This window comes from Pongo pygmaeus, chromosome 19 (genome assembly GCF_028885625.2).
Source record: "Pongo pygmaeus isolate AG05252 chromosome 19, NHGRI_mPonPyg2-v2.0_pri, whole genome shotgun sequence".
NCBI lineage: Eukaryota > Metazoa > Chordata > Mammalia > Primates > Hominidae > Pongo > Pongo pygmaeus.
In genome coordinates this window covers 49241113-49259799 of record NC_072392.2, presented here as the reverse complement: position 1 = coordinate 49259799, position 18687 = coordinate 49241113, and the positions used below count along the sequence as shown (strand labels likewise).

Genomic DNA, 18687 nt, shown 5'->3' with positions numbered 1-18687 from the left:
GGAATGTTGAGCAAGGTCTAAGAAGATGAGTAGAAGTTCGGGCATGCTGACTTACGCCTGTAATCCCAGCACTTTGGGAGGCTGAGGCGGGTGGATCACCTGAAGTCAGGAGTTCGAGACTAGTCTGGCCAACATGGTGAAATCCTGTCTCCACTAAAAATACAAAAATTAGCCAGGCTTGGTGGTGAGTGCCTATAATCCCAGCTACTCAGGAAGCTTAAGCAGGAGAATGATTTCAATGTGGGAGGTGGAGGTTGCAGTGATGAGCCAAGATCATGCCACTGCACTCCAGCCTGAGCAACAGAGTGAGACTCCATCAAAAGAAGAGGAAGAAGAAAAAGAAGAAGAAGGAAGAGGAGGAGGAGGAGAAGGAGGAGGAGGAAGAAGAAGAAGGAGAAGACCACCAGGTAAAGAAATAAGGAGAACACTATCCAGGCCTCAAGTTCAAAGTCATAGTGTTGTAAAAATGTGATGTGGATTTAAGTTGGGAAAGCAAGAGGCTTTACTAGCTGAGGCAAAGGGTTTGTAGGGTAGGAAGTCTCATGAGAGTCTTGTAGGTGGATGGGGCCAGGGTGAGAAGGGCTTTATAAGCTAGCCTTTCCCAGAACTTCCTGGAGTTTTTTCAAGAAGAAAATATTATATATATATATATATATACAGTACACTGGGGCAAAAGGATAGGGCTACAATCTTGAGTAGTCTCTGGGGCTCCTGATGCCCCAAGCCTGCCTCGTTGCCCCAAAAGCTGTGAGGATCAATACCTACATTTCCTGTAACCCACTGTGTGATACAGCACACAGATTATGAATGTGTACAGTAAGAAATGAAGGGCCATTGACAGATTTTAAGCAGAGCAATGACATAATTAGGATGGCAGAGTGGGGAATGGATTGGAGAGGAAGGAAATCAAAGGCAAGGAGCCCAGTTAAGAGCTATAATAACATGGTAAGCTCTAGGCTGTAGACCACAAGAGCTGAACCAAGGTAGTAGCGATGAGAATGGATCTCAGGCCATGCACTTGAGAATGATTTAGGAGGGAGCATCGACAGCCCTTGATGATGGATGGAATGTGGTAGAAGTGAGGGCTTAGTTGAGGATAAGTCCAAGGTTTCTAGATAAAAAAGAGACTTCAAATTCATGACCAAAATACCTCTTCCCACGAGTAAAACTGCAGTTCCAAATTTAAAAGGATACATTGTCAATACTCCACAAAGCAGGGCAGACATTTCACATTTCTCTGTATTAATGAGTGGGTATGTGAAATGGAAAAAAACAGGCTGGGGGAAAAAACACTCCAAGAGAAGTTTGCATTCAGGAAGCTAATAGACAGGACACATTAGCTTCTGACATCCTCTATAAGTCAGAATGCTGCTGTCACTTACCGCCTGAGACTTCCAAGTCCTATGGAACAAAACCCTAAAATGTTTCTGATAGAGGCATGAATGTTAGAACTGTTTTCTCAAATAGAATTCCATTTCTCTTTTATCGTTTTTTCCTTCAGGGAAAAAAATGTGGTAAAAACTGGTCTGTCATTGTTTTTAGTTTAAGAAACAGGAAAGAGAGAGAAACATTTAAATGCCACGAAATTCCCTTTTATAGAATGACTAAATACCAACAACATAACCCAACTGGCTGCAATGTAACCAGTTCTGAAATGTTGAGCCATGTATCGAATAATAACTGTTTACTCATTAGAAAAAATGGCTATAGGGAAGCTTTTATCTATGGTGATGGCTGAAACAATTGGCCAATGAGAGAATGAAATTGTTGTTTAGACTCTCTTACAAAGAAGTGTCATTTTTCTGAATAGCCAATGTGTCCAAGAGTTAAGAATTTATTTATTCCTTTAAGCATCACAACTTTTTTTTAATGAAACCATTTGGCTGAAACTCCTTCTGCAATAGATCCCGTCCTTTCCTATATCCTTATGCGGATTATACAGAACAAAATGTAATCTTGATGGCCCAATATCATCATTGTGAGTTTCAGCTATTGTTTGGGGCTAAAAGATTCGGGACTATTTGAAATGTGTGGAGTTTGCCCCAACATTAAATGACATCTTTTAAACATCTTTTTTATGTTTTTTAGTTGTTTTGCCTTCTTCTTTGTTGTCAGGTGTTGGCTATACATTCTAGCTACCAGTACTCTTACGTCTTAAGCCTTTTTGTTTTCATAACATAGTATTTCTATTCTGCTGAGAGCGTGAAAAACAAATAACCAAGCATGTTATCATGATTGTGCATAAAGTAAGCATAAGTAGGCTCCATGAAAAGACAAGGGCTCACTCATGCTTAAACCATGCTATGGAATCCCTGGTGCCTGGAAGGCTGTATCATGTAATGCAGGAGTCCAGGGGAAGAGGATTTGACATCAGCAAAATCTGCGTTTAATCTTAAATAAACCATTTGATATCTCTGAGCCTGATTCTTCCTTGGTACAAATAAAAACAACATCTACTTTGTTAGGGATATCTTGGGAGTTAAATGAAATAATGCATGCAAAGTTCCTAGCACCATGCCTGCCATGTTACTAGCCTCAATTAATTAAAGCTATTAATAGTATGGATTTTGTGACATGCATTTTGATTCCTCAAAGGGTATTTTTCCTTATCTCTTTATACTGCTGCTCAACTGAAAATAAAACACATCACGGGTGCTAACACCAAAGAAAATTCGAACCGTAGTTAAAGATGGAAGCACAGTTGTAACTGGAGAAAATGCTCAGGCCCTTCAAGCTATGGAGATCCAGCCAAGGGTCAAGGGCACCAAACCAGGTCTCCAGGCAGAGACTAAGAACAGACGGCAGAGGCACTGCAAGCAGAAAGGACACAAGGGAACACCACCTGATTGGGGACAGTTTCGCATCTGAGTTTGTTTTTATTATGGGTCACTCTCTGGTCACATATCTACCATGTGACCCATTGCTGGGTTTTGTGTTTAAAACGGATGGAGACTAAGGTGGGGATCCTGGTGCAGCTTCATAAGGCAGGGGCATCCAGGAGTCAAAAGCCAGGAGGAAACATACTAGAGTGGGCACAGGCCAGGGGGAATGAGGTCAGCCACATCAGGCAGCAGCATCTGTGGCTCACTTTTACTGGTTGGTGGGCAGTGCCAGGGTGGGGAGGACAGTCAGGTCAACCAAAAGGTCCGAGGATGCAGTGGCCCCTATTACAGTGAGAACACTTTATAGAGACAGAAAAATCTTCTAATTCCAAAGTACCTTTCCTAACTTGGTACTGGTAAGCTTTCTTGGGTTTTGGTTTGTTTGTCTAAAATTTTAATAACTTTACCCAAAGAACCTATTTGTAACTAAACCCTGTCTTGCCTAAATTCTCTTCTGACCATTGTTCATGTTCAAAGAAATGTTTCTCTGAAGTTGTGATCGGGGTGGGTGTGCTCTTTGGACTCAGATCTTTTTTTACTCAGTACTTTTTATATGTAATGCAAAACACTGGCATCCTTGTCATGTTCTTTTCTTAAAATGTCATAATTTCCAGATGATGTGGTATCACCATCATTTGCCTGGCCATTCCTCTATTATTGGACCTGTGAAATGTTTTGTTTTTAATTTGTTATTTTTTCCCTGTATTATGAAAAGCTCTACTGTGAATTATTTTGTGCTTTTACTTTGCTTTGAGGTTATTTCCTTGGGGAACCCTAGGGTATGGAATCACTAGGTCAAAGGGTATGAACTGTTTTTTTATAGCTCTTATTACTCAGCAATCTTAGGCACTTGCCTTTATAACTCCAAGAATTTTCAGAAAACCATTTTGAATCTAATGTTATGTCTTAATGCCATAGGCTGCTGAGAAATATTAAATGAATAAACATAAGCACTGCTGGGCAAAGGAAAGTATTGATTTAAAAGGAGAAAGCAAGGTTGAAGTCTAGAAGAAGGAAAGAAGGAAGAAAGGAAGGGAGGGAGGGTAGATGGGAAAATAAGAGGGAAAAAGGGAGGAAGAACTGAAAGGAAGGGAGACAAGGAAGGAAAGAGAAAAGTGAGAGGGAGAAGGAAAAGAAAGGGATGGAGGAAGGCAGACAAAGGGGCCTAGGTTGAAACCCTGTGGTTTGTAAAGATGTGTTCCTACTTTGTGGCCATGTGGTTGCTGTCGGTGTGTAATGTCACTTGGATGTTGAAAGAGGAAATATTTTTGTGTGGCCTTCTGCAATTTACTTAGCCTAGCCTGAGACTTGAACCTATAGGTACCTCCCTGAACCTCTTCCCTACAAGTGGGCTCGTATAGTTTTAGTTCTGTCCCAATGGTGACATCACACTCAAGCTGGGAAAAACATAGCTCCCAGATCTACAGCAGATTACTGAGAACCCACTTCAGGCCCCCAAAAATTCTGCTTTCACTTTCTTCATCTCCCCCAAGGGTTTTTGCAAAACTCTGAACTATGCCACCACCCATTTTATCTTTTCTCTTTCTAAACTCTGGTTGTTCTGCTTTTCTAATAATTACCAATATGTTGGAGTCACACCTGAGTTGGAATCCTGGCTCTGCCACCAAGGTGGCACATTCTGTGTGACCCCACGTGGTTAACTTTACCTCTCTGAGACTCATTTCCTTCACCTGAAAAATTAGGGTTAATTCAGTGCCAGATTCTAGTAAGTGCTTAGTGAATGGTTAGAGTATGGGATTATGGTCATTACGATTTAATCTATGTTCAAACCAGCATCAGAGAGAATAGAATTGGAAAGACAAAGCTTCTGTGTCCTCATCTGTAAAACAGGGATAATATTATTCACCTGACAGTGTTGTCCTGAGAAACCACTCCAAGGTGCACATAATAGTACCTGGTAGATACCTGGTTGTACTCTGTGTTAACTTCCTTCCCTATCCTGCCTTCTCTTTCCCTTCCCTTCTCTTCCTTTCTTCTGTTTGGATAATCACACAGGTCCACAGGCCTGCAGAAGAATATATTAACTCTTCCTTTCTGCTCTTCTTGTGGGTAGACAGGGAAGATAAACTAGGAGTAGAGAAACCAGAGGAAGTGGTTTGGCCAGGTCTTTTACAAAGGAAAGAAAGTAAACAACCCCTTAGTGGGTGAGACAGGAGAGCTGTGGCTAGGAGGAAATGCAGCCAGCCTGAATGGAGGCTTTTGACACATCAGCCTGGCCTTAAATCTCTAAGCCACTGCAGAGGGCCTGTATGCAAAACAGATTAGAAGCTGGTTAGTTAGTGCTCCCTGAAGCAGAGGTGAGAGCCAGGTGAGAGCCATGATTAAGTCATGACTGAAGACAGTTAAGGAGACAGTAAAGGAATTGTGAATAAAATGCCTCATTCTACCTTGGGTTTTATATTTCATTAAATCCTATTTTAGCTGCATGTCTTTTCATCACATGAGTGGATGGTTACTGCTGGAGAAGGTTATTACGCTTAACTATTTTAACAAGAGTTTTGTTATGTGTATGGGACAGCAAATTGGGTAGAAAAGTGTGCAAGAAAGACTCCATTTCTCTGCTAACGTTATGACCACAGCCAATGTGGCAACCAAAACTGAGTTATCTAAACTGAGAATAAAGCAATGATACGCAAGGGATGCTGAGAGAAGGAGACATTAATTATGAAGGTGGCCCGAACTTAGAAAGTAGATGCCACCAGTCAACAAGACACCTTCAGGAACACTAAACCCCTGTGAGGAGAAGGACATGGACATTGTCAAAGAAAAAGAGGGTCTGGGCATCTGAAGGAGAGGCTGTGCTGCTGTTGCCTCTGCCTGTCTCAGATCCTGGCTCCCAGGTGAGCCTTGTGGGCAGAGGTAACAGGATTCTCTGTGAGTGGAGGTGAGAACATGGGAATGAATGGAGAAACTCAGGAGAAAACAGAAATTGCATGGCGATGGCTCTCAGACCAGTTGAGGGAAAAAGACCTCTCCTTGGGACTCTCCCAGCATGCTGTGCTCATCCCTGATAAAGCATTTATCATGCTTTATTTAAATTGCCTTTTAATAATTAACATTTCATATGAATATTTAATATTTTCTTTCCCATGTCCCCCACTAAACTGAGAGCTAAAGCAAGGACCACATCTAAGTGGACTTTGTATTCTCAGTATCAAAGACAGTGCCCAACATCCATTAAGTGCTCAATAAATAACCACTATAGTCATTACTTTCAGCTAATTTCAGCCACCTTAATTAAGGTCTCATGCTCTAGAGCCAAACTATTTGAGTTTGAATCCCAGCCACAGACTAGACAAGTCACTTGGCCACATTCTGCCTCAGTTTCCTTTCATGTTAAAGAGCTATAATGGTGGGACATACTTCATAGAGTTGCTGTGAAGATAAAATGAGTTAAGTCTGGCCAGGCGTGGTGGTTCACACCTGCAATCCTAGCACTTTGGGAGATCAAGGCAGGCGGGTTGCTTGAACTCAGGAGTTCAAGACCAGCCTCGATGACATGGTGAAACCCTATCTCTACCAAAAAATACAAAAAAAAAAAAAAAATTAGCCAGGCATGGTGGTGCACACCTGTGGTCCCAGCAACTTGGGAGGCTGAGGTGTGAGGATCTCCTGAACTGAGGAGGCAGAGGTTGCCATGAGTCAAGATCACCACCACTGCACTCCAGCCTGGGCAACAGAGTGAGACATCATTTTTTTTTCTAAAAATAAATAAATAAATAAATAAATAAACAAATAAATAAAAAGAATGAGTTAAATCATGTTCATTGAGCACAGTGCCTTACAGATAATGCTCAATCAATGTCAACTATCAAATATCATTATCATCATCATCATCATCTTCATTGTGTCAACTTCTTGGTGACCAGGGACAAGTCACTAAACTTACCTCAATTTCCTATCCTAGTTCAACTGCATGCTCGTTAAGATGACTTTTTGCACTAACACCTTCTGGTTCTCTCCCTGTTATGTTTTACTCACTCTAAATGTTAGTTACAGAAACTTCTGAATCCTAAACTGTATCTCTCTGCCAACCAAGGCATGTTTGGACCATCTTCCTAGACCAAGAAGAGCTGTGTGCTTAGGACATTCAATTGCGTGTGTTATAATTAGCCTGAGAAAAATATGACAAGAAAATTAAATCTTATGCAAATACACAACATAATGCACTTCAGAGGCAAACAGAAATATCTGTATAACCTGCTGTTTAAGATTATCCACATGAGAGCTTTCATCCATTAGGGTATCTAGCAAAGGGTTAAGGGAAAATCTGATCATAAGATGACAAGCTTGTGTACCACCTTATCATAGGACCTGCTGTCCTTTTTGGATGGGAAAGCAGGATAATGGTAAATGAGAAGTTAAGGAAAATAACAGAAGTTGAAATGAGATGCCAAAGGAAGGCAACCATAAACTAGCTGAAAATACTGAAAAAAAAAAGGTGTGAAGAACATGAAATACAATTACTTTAGTCAACAACATTCACTGATTGCAACCATTTGTGTAGAAAAAAGGGCATATAAAGACTATGTACACTTATGTATATTCATAAAGTATCTCTAAAAGACCACGCAAGAAATTGATGGCTTTGGTAGCCTCCAGGGAGGAAAACTGGGTGGCTGTGGGGGCTGGGGATGGGGTGGAGAAACTTTTTACTAGATACTCTTTTGTGTTTTTTGAAACATGTGAATATGTTACCAATTTCAAAATGGATTCTTTTTAAAGATCCTCTCATAGGGTGAGCAGAGAATGAGTTGGAAGTTGGAACCTGGATTCTGGTTGTGCCCCTTTATCAGTATCAACTGGTGTGATTTACGGCAAGTCTCTCCCAACTCTGGACCTTGACTTCCTCTGCTGAAAGTGAAAGGGTTAAATTATATTTTATACCCAGCTCCCACTTCACAGGGTTCTCCATTAAGCAGGGACCACAATGCTTCAGCCAAGCTTCCTCCAGCCCTGTGGAGCATGAGCCTCCTAGCTCCTTTTACTCTGGACCTGGTCCTTCTAGCCCACGTTCTTTCTTTTGGTGGTCATGGCCCCTTCTTTGACCTCTTATACCTGGGAATTGCTTGTGATAGAAGAAAGGTAGCTGAGAGCTTGAAGTCAAGTGAAATGAGAATGACTAAAAGGGCAAAAAACCACTTGGTGCATCTAAGAAAGACCCCAGAAAAAGAGAGAATTAGGTGAGGCCAAGCGTGTACAAAAAACAAACAAACAAACAACAAAAAAAAAAACAGAGTGAGGGAGAAAGGCAGTGGAGATGCTGAAGCACGTGAAAGGAAGGAAGGAACAGCAACTCCAGTGCCAGTTCCATGGTGGAAGGAAGGGAAGGGTGGAGAAATATCCATGTGCAATGAGTAAAACTGCAGGGGAGAAGTCCTCTCTCTCCTTCCACCAGCACAGGAGTCCCCATCATGATTCCTGGACATTTGCTTAGATGCTATAACACTGGCCACCTCTAGGGCCCCACATGCCACCAATAGCATTGACTAAAAAGGTATCAGATGGCTCTGTTCTGTTCCGTTGGTCTATATCTCTGTTTTGGTACCAGTACTATGCTGTTTTGGTTACTGTAGCCTTGTAGTATAGTTTGAAGTCAGGTCATGTGATGCCTCCAGCTTTGTTCTTTTGGCTTAGGATTGACTTGGGATGCAGGCTCTTTTTTGGTTCCATATGAACTTTAAAGTAGTTTTTTCCAATTCTGTGAAGAAAGTCATTGGTCGCTTGATGGGGATGGCATTGAATCTATAAATTACCTTGGGCAGTATGGCCATTTTCACAATATTGATTCTTCTTATCCATGAGCATGGAATGTTCTTCCATTTGTTTGTGTCCTCTTTTATTTCATTGAGCAGTGGTTTGTAGTTCTCCTTGAAGAGGTCCTTCACATCCCTTGTAAGTTGGATTCCTAGGTATTTTATTCTCTTTGAAGCAGTTGTGAATGGGAGTTCACTCATGATTTGGATACCATCTCACACCAGTTAGAATGGCGATCATTAGAAAGTCAGGAAACAACAGGTGCTGGAGAGGATATGGAGAAATAGGAACACTTTTACACTGTTGGTGGGACTGTAAACTAGTCAACCATTGTGGAAGACAGTGTGGCGATTCCTCAGGGATCTAGAGCTAGAAATACCATTTGACCCAGCCATACCATTACTGGGTATATACCCAAAGGAATATAAATCATGCTGCTATAAAGTCACATGCACATGTGTGTTTATTGCGGCACTACTCACAATAGCAAAGACTTGGAACCAACCCAGATGTCCAACAATGATAGACTGGATTAAGAAAATGTGGCACATATACACCATGGAATACTATGTAGCCATAAAAAATGATGAGTTCACGTCCTTTGTAGGGACATGGATGAAGCTGGAAACCATCATTCTCAGCAAACTATCACAAGGACAGAAAACCAAACACTGCATGTTCTCACTCATAGATGGGAACTGAACAATGAGAACACTTGGGCACAGGAAGGGCTTGTTGTGGGATGGGGGGAGGGGGGAGGGATAGCATTAGGAGATATACCTAATGTAAATGACAAGTTAATGGGTGCAGCACACCAACATGGCACATGTATACATATGTAACAAACCTGCACGTCGTACACATGTACCCTAGAACTTAAAGTATAATATAAATAAATAAATAATAAAAAGGTATCAGAGAGCACCCCTAGCTTCAGGCAGAGTTGGAGAGAGAAAAAGAGAAGAGAAGAAGAGAAGGGAAAGACAGGAGGGGAGAGGGAGGCAGACTGACACAGAGCCACGAACACTACAGAAATAAGATAAAAAAAAAAAAAAAGGCAGAGAAAGGGGAAAAAAAGAGATTGATTTAGGATCACAGTTACCCCCACAAAAGCACATGTGCCTCATAACATCAATAAACTTTATTATTTATTTATTTATTTATTTTGAGACAGGGTCTCACTCTGATGCCCGAGGCAGGAGTACAGTGGCATGATCACAGTTCACTGCAGTCTCAACCTTGCAGGCTCAGGTGATCCCCCCACTTCAGCCTCCTGAGTTGCTAGGACTACAGACGTGCACCATCACATCCAGGTAATTTTTTGTATTTTTTGTAGAGACAGGGTTTTGCCATGTTGCCCAAGCTGGTCTCAAACTCCTGAGCTCAAGCAATCTGCCCATCTTGGCCTCCCAAAGTGCTGGATTACAGGCATGAGCCACTGCACCTGGCCAGTGAATTTTAATATTAAAAGTAATGTTGGCTCTTATCACCATTTGCAGAACAGTCCTAAAGGAAAGTGCATTCAGCATTCTAAGCAGCACACCAAGAACCCATCATTGCTGTTTCATCTCTCCACCCACCACCTCCATGAAATCCCTGAGGCAAGGGGACAAACAAGAGCCCCCAACCACCCGCAGAAATATCAGGAGCTAGAAGTAACAGGTCAAGAGTAAAAGGGTTGGTAGGCTTATACTCCACAGGGCTGGAGGATCACATTGTGAGGAGATTTACACCCAAGAGCCTATCTCAAGAGCAAAAACTACAGGAGAAAGAGTTGAAGGAACTGGTGACATTTAGCCTGGAGAAGAAAGGATGGTCTTGAGGACTTCACTAGCAGGTGGACTGCTAGACCCCTTTCAGCATCAACGTGCTCTGATTCTATAAAGAGTTTGAAGAGTTTCCATGTGAAAGAAATACCAAAGTTATTTTTGTGTGGGTCCCCAGGGATAAATTAGGAGAAATGGGAGAAATTCACATGGAGACAGATTTCAATCTGATGAAAGGAAGAAGCTCTAAACACAGCAAGATGTTCCAGAATAGAATTGATTACACTGTCACTAAGGAATGTATTGAAGGGATTCCTACAGTGGGCAGGAAGGAGGCCTAGGTGGTATCTCAGATGCTTTCCAATTCTGAGCCTCTGGGTAGCAGGTAAACAGGAACACTGAGGGCTCCAGTGAAACCTGATCAAGCCACACAAGCGTCAGCTCTGAAAATTGTGTTACAAAAACAGAAAACCGTGTTCACTGACATTGATCTCCCCTCCCAACAGATTTATTTAATGAGAGAAAACAGCTTATCAGTGGTGGTGGTGGTGGCTATACCCCAGAATGAGGGCAGACTGGCCAGAAGACTTTCCTGCCACTGTGCACAACATCACACAGAATGCCAGAACACCAGGTGTGGTGAACAGATGTTTCAGAGATAAACAAGGGAAATTTTCTTAAAAACTTAGGATTAGCACATCACAATGCTAAATGCTAATTTCTTGGTGGAGAGGTTATGTGGGTCACCCCTGTTCTGCCTCATGAATTTGTTTTTCTGGCCGAGGGAGTCTTCCCTCAGCCAGATGGTAACACTAATCCACAGGAGCTGTTATGTCCAAGTACCTCTGAGAACTGAGGCAGCATGGACCAGGGCTGGAGAACACAGGGATGGAGTGACTACCTGGGCAAAGCCTGCTCTCCTGATTGGTAGCTGTGTGGCTTAAAGTGAGTAATTTAACCTCTCTGTGGTTAAAGATTCCTCCTCTTTAAAGTAGAGCAAAAATGGCATTTGCCTCCTTATTTTGAGGATTAAACACTTAGAGCATGTATGATACTTGTTTTTAGTGTAAAACACTTAGAGGAGGCCCTAGCACTTAGGAAGTCCCACATTTATATTATTATCATAATAATATAATTTTGTAAGGAAGTATGATGGGGGGGGAAGCCCTGCACTTTGAAATGAGTTAGAGTTGGATTCAAATCCTGTGCACCAAGCCTTTGCATCAACAATGGTAAAAATAGCCAGGCATGGTAGCACACTCCTGTAATCCCAGCACTTTGAGGCTGAGGCAGGAGGACTGCTTAAGCCCAGGAGTTCAAGACCAGCCTGGGCAACATAACAAGACCCTCATCCCTAAAAAACAAACAGTGTATAAAAAAGGCCAAAATACCTCCCCCGCAGAGTTGGAGTGAGAAATCAAATAACATTTGCTTATGTGCCTAGTTCTGTACCTGGCATATAGTAGTTGTTCAAGAAATAATAGTTCCTTTTTCCTGTTCCCTGGTAACAGTGTTTCATCAATGTGCTAGGTCACTGTGCTAAGAGGTAGGGATACAAATATGAATGACGTGTAGTCCCTGTCTGCAAAGGGGTCATAGTCCGGCAGAAAGGCTTGGACACAAACAATGATAAGGACTATCCTAGAGGTATCAATCTTCCAAGGTGTGCTGGGATCATAGGAAAAACATGACCCAAGTTTGTCTGGGAGAATCAAGGAAACCTTGACCTAGGAGGCAATGCATAAGCTGAGATTTGAAGAAAGAACAGAATTTCACGGGGCTGATCAAAGAACTGCTCAGAGAAGAGGGCGGGAGTATTTCAAGTTGCATAGAGAATGTGCTGCATACATGTGCTATAAAGAGAGCCATCAATCACTGCTTGGAGTCACTAGCTGCCCGTGTGTCTTTCTCCAGATTTCTGTGTCAAGGCCCCTTGAGGCCTAAGCAGGATACCCCTCCTCTCCCTGAAAGAGCTACCATCTGGAGAATTCACAGGAAATCCCATGGCAGAGAAGACACTTGGTCAATCAAAAGTAGCACATGTACATTTCAAGAGGGAAATAGCTAGGAAAGAGCAAGCCCACAAAAGCTGAACACATCAGAAACCTAAAATGTTTTAAAGGCTTTTATAAAATAAAGCTTCATGCCACTCTAGACTTATGACGCTGGAAGATGGCACATGCTTGTCCTGGTTGCTTCATCAGTAACTGCACTGAGGTCACTAGGTCACCCCACCTTGGCCAAGACAAGGGTCACTGTGGCATTTCCAGGACCCTTGAGACCAGGCTGGGAGCACTGGAGTATTGGCCTTTGGTAGAGGCCCTAGTACAGCAAGCAGCTTCAGAACCCTCCCCTCAAAGCCAGCAACAGACATCTTCAAGCAACCAAACCCAAAGCAAACTGTCATCAATGCGCAACTGCAATAGGTTTTTCCCCAGATGAGTGAGAAGGGTTTCCAGGTGTGTGTGTGTGTGTGTGTGTGTGTGCTGTGTATATGTATGTGTGTTGTGTGTATGTATGTATGCAGTATGCATTGGGTATATGTGCATTTAAGTGTATATGTTGGAATACATGTATGTTCATGTATATGTGTGTTGTGTGTAGTGTGTGTGTGTGTATATGTGTGCTTGTACATGTGTGACTGTGTGGATGTATGTATGTGGGTGAGTGGGAAATGAGGGGCTCAGAGGTCCTCTTCTCCAGAGACCAGATGCAGGGAGTCATCACACTGCAAGGGTGCCCTCAGGTCAGTTGGGAGGGAAAGCCCACCCCAGCACTGCTTCTCTCCTGCTTGGAAACCCACAGCTCATTCAACAGGTCTGGCCAAACTGCCCCTAATTCATCATTACAAAGACGGTAAAACTCCTCTCCACACCCAAATCTCTGCTTCCCCAAGCCTCCTCTCCCCAAAGGATACACACTTTGGTCCTTCTTCCACTGGAGCATCCTCCCACCCTTGGAGTCCCTTCACACTGCCTCCACCACCAAATTCTACTCTCTGGATAATGTCTGGAAAACCCCTTTATCTCATGGAGTAATGGGGCTCCAAGTGTTCCCTGTCCTAGCGAGGGGAATGGGAAAGATGGAGTCTCCTGTCCCTGGAAGTCCTACTCCCCTTTCCCACCCTCTTGGAGAGCTGCGCTTGGCAGACTGGGCCAGGGCTGAGCAGTAGGACTTCCAGGGAAGGGGCTGGGACACACATGGGATGTCCCTAAGAGGCTGAGGGGAGGATTGTCCCACTGAGCCTACCCTGCTCACAATGCCTCAACACACATACTCATTACATACAACACATGCACATACACACACACGCACAAAACACACCAACCACACACCACATCTAGAAACCCTGATATCCATCCACACATCAACACATCCATTTCAAACACAGGACTCACTAAGTGCACACATACACACACGGAACATACATGTCACCATAGACACTACATCCTGCATGCACCACACTCTAATGGCCACAGCACGCCACCCGCAGACATGCTCACACTCAAGAGTTTCACAGAAATGCCCATTCACACATACACAATGCACATCCTACGCACACCCAATACTTGGCACCACACTCGCAATCGTGTTCAAATGCCCACACTACACAGCAACTCGCTCTCTCTGCAGCCCATCTCACACCCTCAGGAGTCCTCTCACCCCTGTCTACACTGGGGCCACATCAGCACAATGGTTATACTACTTATCTCTCCCACAAGCCCATACACCTGAGCACATCTGTACAGCGCATCCCCATCCCGCTCCCCATCACACCCCACCCCCGCACCCAGCAGACTCCAGCAAGAGGCTTCGCTCGGTGTGCAGCGGCCACAGTGGCCAGGAATTAAAATGCAGCGAGGAGGAGCCGGGCGCGTCAGCACCGCGTCTCCAGGAGCGCACGGCGCTCACGGTCGCCGCCGCCCCGCCCGCCCGGAGCCGCGGGGCCAGCGAGCGGAGGAGCAGGTGCTCGGAGCCCAGCCGCGCCAGCGTCGCGCGGCCGCTGCCCAAGTTCGCCTGGGGCCCAAAGAGGGTTCTCCCGGGCAACCGGGGAAGGAGTTTAGCCGGCGTCACGGCCACCGCGAGCTCGGAGTCTCGAGAGGAGAAGGGCGCGCGGAGCAGCGAGTCCGGGTCACCCTCGGGAGGTGTTGGCGGGTCTCCGCAGTCCCCAGCTCTTGTCGCCGCCGGGGCAGAGAAGAGGCGAGAGACAGCAAGGCCGGGCTTTTCTGGAGACGCGAGGCACCTGGGAGAGCCGAGGCGAGAAGCGACACTTCCCTGCGGCTAGCATCCTTGAAGGGGCCCGGCGGCGAACAGCCTCCCGCAGGACGCCCTGAGAAGCTCTCAGCCCCAGGCGAGAGCGGGAGCCTGGCAGGACTTAGTCGCAGGACTTGGGGAAGCCTAAGCGGGTCTCTGCGGAGCGCAGCCCGGGGAGCAGTGACAAGGAAGGGTCCTGGAGGGGAAGGGAAAGAAGGCGGCAGACGGCAAGGCGACCACTCACCCCCGTACACACCCACCCCGCCCGCCCAGCCAGGAGCCGCGGTGCGCCTCTGGGGGCGCTCGTTCCTTGGCGCCTTCTCTCCCGTGTCCCAGCACCGCTGGGCAACGGGCCGGGCTGGTGGGGTCCCTGGGGATGTCCAGATCAGGCATGGTGGCCGAGTGGCCCTTCTCCCAGGACCAGCGTAAAAGCTGGGGTTAGGCGGGGCAGGGGGGACTCGGCTCAGGGTCCCCCGAGGTCCAGGACGAGGGGAGGCGGGCGCAGCACCCAGGGACTGGAGAGGCGGCTCCCAGTGGGACCCCTCCAGAAGTAGTGCCCGGCGCCGGGCATCCTCCAGGAAGACCAGGTGCCGGGAGATCCTGGGAGGCGCTCGGGAGAGGCCACTGCCAGGGGCTGCGGGCTGAGGCGGCGCTGAGCCTCGGGCGGGCGCCCGCGAAGGCGGCAGCGGCGGCGCCGGGCGGGCATGCCGCGCCACCGGAGCTCCTTTCGGGCGCACGCTTCCCTGGCGCCGGCTGCGCGCGGCTGCCGCTGCTGCTGCTTCCACTGCTGCTGCGGACTCCCATGGCGGCTCCGCCCGGCCGGGGCCGCCGCCGCTGCTGCCAGCCGCGGGCTGAATGAATGAGCCGGAGCGGCGGAGCCGGGCTGCCCGCGGCCGCGCTCACCGGACCGGGACGCTTCCGCATGGCCCGCGAGGAGCCGGCGCCCGCGGCGTTGGCGGCTGCCGGGCAGCCCGGGGGCGGCAGAGGCAGCGAGCGGGCGCTGCAGGGGCCAGGGGTCGCCCGCAGGGGGCGGCCGTCGCTGAGCCGCGCTAAACTGCACGGGCTGCGGCACATGTGTGCCGGGCGCACGGCGGCTGGGGGCTCCTTCCAGCGCCGGGCGCTGTGGGTGCTGGCCTTCTGTACATCCCTCGGCTTGCTGCTGTCCTGGTCCTCGAACCGCTTGCTCTACTGGCTCAGCTTTCCGTCACACACGCGGGTGCACCGCGAGTGGAGCCGCCAGTTACCCTTCCCCGCCGTCACCGTGTGCAACAACAACCCGCTGCGCTTCCCGCGCCTCTCCAAGGGGGACCTCTACTATGCCGGCCACTGGCTCGGGCTGCTGCTGCCCAACCGCACCGCGCGCCCGCTCGTCAGCGAGCTGCTGCGGGGCGACGAGCCGCGCCGCCAGTGGTTCCGCAAGCTGGCGGACTTCCGCCTCTTCCTGCCGCCGCGCCACTTCGAGGGAATCAGCGCCGCCTTCATGGACCGCCTGGGCCACCAGTTGGAGGACATGCTGCTCTCCTGCAAGTACCGCGGCGAGCTCTGCGGGCCGCACAACTTCTCCTCCGTGAGTTGCCCTCCGCGCGAACCCGCTCCCTCTGCGCCCCACTCCCCGGGAGTCAGGAGGCCTGGTGTTCCGCCCCCTCGGGGCTGTCCCCAGGCTTCTTGCAGTGTTACCACTCCACGATGCCAAGGCAGAACCCACTCTTGGGTCCCCTGAGTCTTCTCCTGCAGGTTGTGGGAACTTGGACTTAACTGTAGGAGGAGTCGCCTCCCACCAGTGGGAGCTCCCCTGTCCCAGCCCCTCCTTCCAGTGTCAGCCCCCAAAGCCCTCATTCTACTCCTTATGGTCCCGTCTGTGAATATTAGTCAGCCTCCTTCTTCCCGACCTCAGCTCCAGGCCCTCAGGACTCCAAAAAAACTGCTCTGTGTTTGGAGTGTAGATCTCTTAAGTGCGGACTTCTTGTCTTTGGGAAAACCAATAGATGGCTCTTAAAAAAAAAAAAAAAAAAAAAAAAAAAGGAAGCGCTTCAAAAATGGACCATCAGGGGGATCACGCAGAGTCCCTAAGCAGGCCTACGATCCTGAGCAGCTTATGTCTTCAAAGTTCCCAAACACTTAGAATCTAGGAGAACTTGGGAGGAAACGCCCAGAAAACCAACCCTGAAGCTGTAGGCAGTTTGGTGGGAGAGGCAGCAGCATGCTTTGGCTACTTTTTCAAAGTGCAGGAGTCTTGAGCATCCAGCGGAACTGAGCAGTGGTGGGCCAGGGTTGGGCCCTTCACCTGGCCTCCGTCCCCCATAAAACGTAAGTGTGGGTCTTCTGGTCTGGAGGATTGCTCTGGAGTTGAGAAAGCATCCTAGCAGGGATGTGGATGCAAACAGCCGCGGCCAGGAGAAGCTGTGCTCAGGGTTTGTAAACCATTTGCCGTGCCGGTACCCTCACGCTGTGGGTCTGGATAACGCAGCTGTTGGACAGAAGGTATCTGCCTTGTGCAGTCTGCCTTGGAGGAGTTCTGGTGCCAGGCCCCAGCATGATGCACGCCTGTCCAGCCATTCGTGTGTAAATGTCCCTTAGGTGGGTTTGGGCTTTTCCACTAGTGCAGGGAAGGTTGGTGTGTGTGTTTATTGGTAGTGCTATGATGGTGATTTTACCAGATCTGATTCATCACTCCTGAGATCCTCATTTCTGACAAAGCTTTTTTTGGGATGGTAAAGAGATGCCACAGTTCCAACAAGTGTTGGCATGATGCCGGTCATACCAGGTCTCTCATTGGCTGATTGGATTATTCCTTGTCTAGGAAGGCAATCCTGGCTTCAATCTTGTCCTGCTGGCTTTGCTTTAAGCTTGTATATTTAGTAGCACTGAATTATCCACTCCGAAAACATTCCTTATTTCTTGAGATTTTCAGCTGTCTTTTAAAGAAAATGTACCTGATGGCTCCCTGCTTTGGCAAGTAGGAGTTGCTGTTAACACATGCTTCTAAGTGATTTCTTCCAGGACTCCAAGCACAATTCTGAGTTCCACGAAGGTGAAGGAATGAGGGCAGCAATCTCTTGTTGTTTATTGTTTTTTTTTTTTTTTTTTTTTTTTTGCTGATCACTAATTAGCAGCCTCAAGAGTTAGATTAAAGTTCAAGGTTACATCCAAGTAGCAACAGGCCCTCGCTCCAGCTCCAAGTTTTACAGCATGGCCCATCAAATGTAATTCTGAAAATCTGACTATTGCTTTGCAAAGTGTGTGGAATTGCATTCTAACAGCCACTATGCACTTTTGATATTCACTGCAGCCCTGCGTTAATGAGTTTTATTCCCATTTTTAAAATAAGAAAAATGAAGCTCTAAAAAGCTGTCCAATGCTCAGAGCCAGCAAGTTCAAAGTCCAACTTTGCATACCACTAATTGCATTACACAGACCACATGTACCCTTCCTCTCTGACCTTGGGCCTCTTCTCTCAGAGGACTTACACAGGACTCTTGCCCTCTCCCCCACCTCTACTGCTAGGAATCCTGTCCCTCCTAGGAGCTGGGAGAGTGGAAAGTGGAGTCACCCCAGGTGGCCCAGGTTGTCAGAGTCTTGGCAACATGTCCCTGCGGCATGCAGAGGACACAGTCCCTTCAGGAGCCACCTGACTTCAACCTCTGCAGCAGGCATGGCCATGAGTTGTGTGGGTCAATTGTTAGGGAGTTGAAGAGAGTAAGGTCCTTCCCACTGGGGCACACCCTTCTCTTACCTCCCTGTACTCTGAGTCCCTGCGTTTGAAGAGTTTGCAGGCACACACACACCCAAGCAAAAGTATTACCTCCATTTCCCAAAGGTATGTGTTCCTGGAGACTCAGGTGACCCCTAGTGGCTTCCTATCATGGCCCAGTCCTGGGAGTATCCAGCCCCTTAAAGTTGCATGCTGTAGGTTTTTCAAAGGACCTCAGAATTAAAGGCTTCACCCCTCTATCTGTAGAAGCCAGAAGCTATTTCAGGAAGCCCCAAATATACAGCAGGCCTGTCAG

The 18687-nt window shown here is 47.1% G+C and overlaps 1 protein-coding gene across 2 annotated transcripts in view; it reads left to right on the top strand.

Annotated features, from left to right (window-relative positions):
* The window catches only part of ASIC2 (acid sensing ion channel subunit 2), a 1139537-nt gene that overhangs the window by 846981 nt on the left and 273869 nt on the right, over nt 1-18687 (top strand). The window contains exon 1 of one of the 2 annotated variants that reach the window (XM_054457976.2): nt 14362-16247. The exons of the other annotated variant lie outside the window; for it this stretch is intronic. Within the exon in view, the coding sequence (XP_054313951.1) occupies nt 15540-16247 (708 nt within the window). The 5' untranslated portion in view covers nt 14362-15539. Of the gene's footprint in view, nt 1-14361; nt 16248-18687 lie in introns of those variants that run through there. 2 annotated transcript variants of the gene reach the window in all.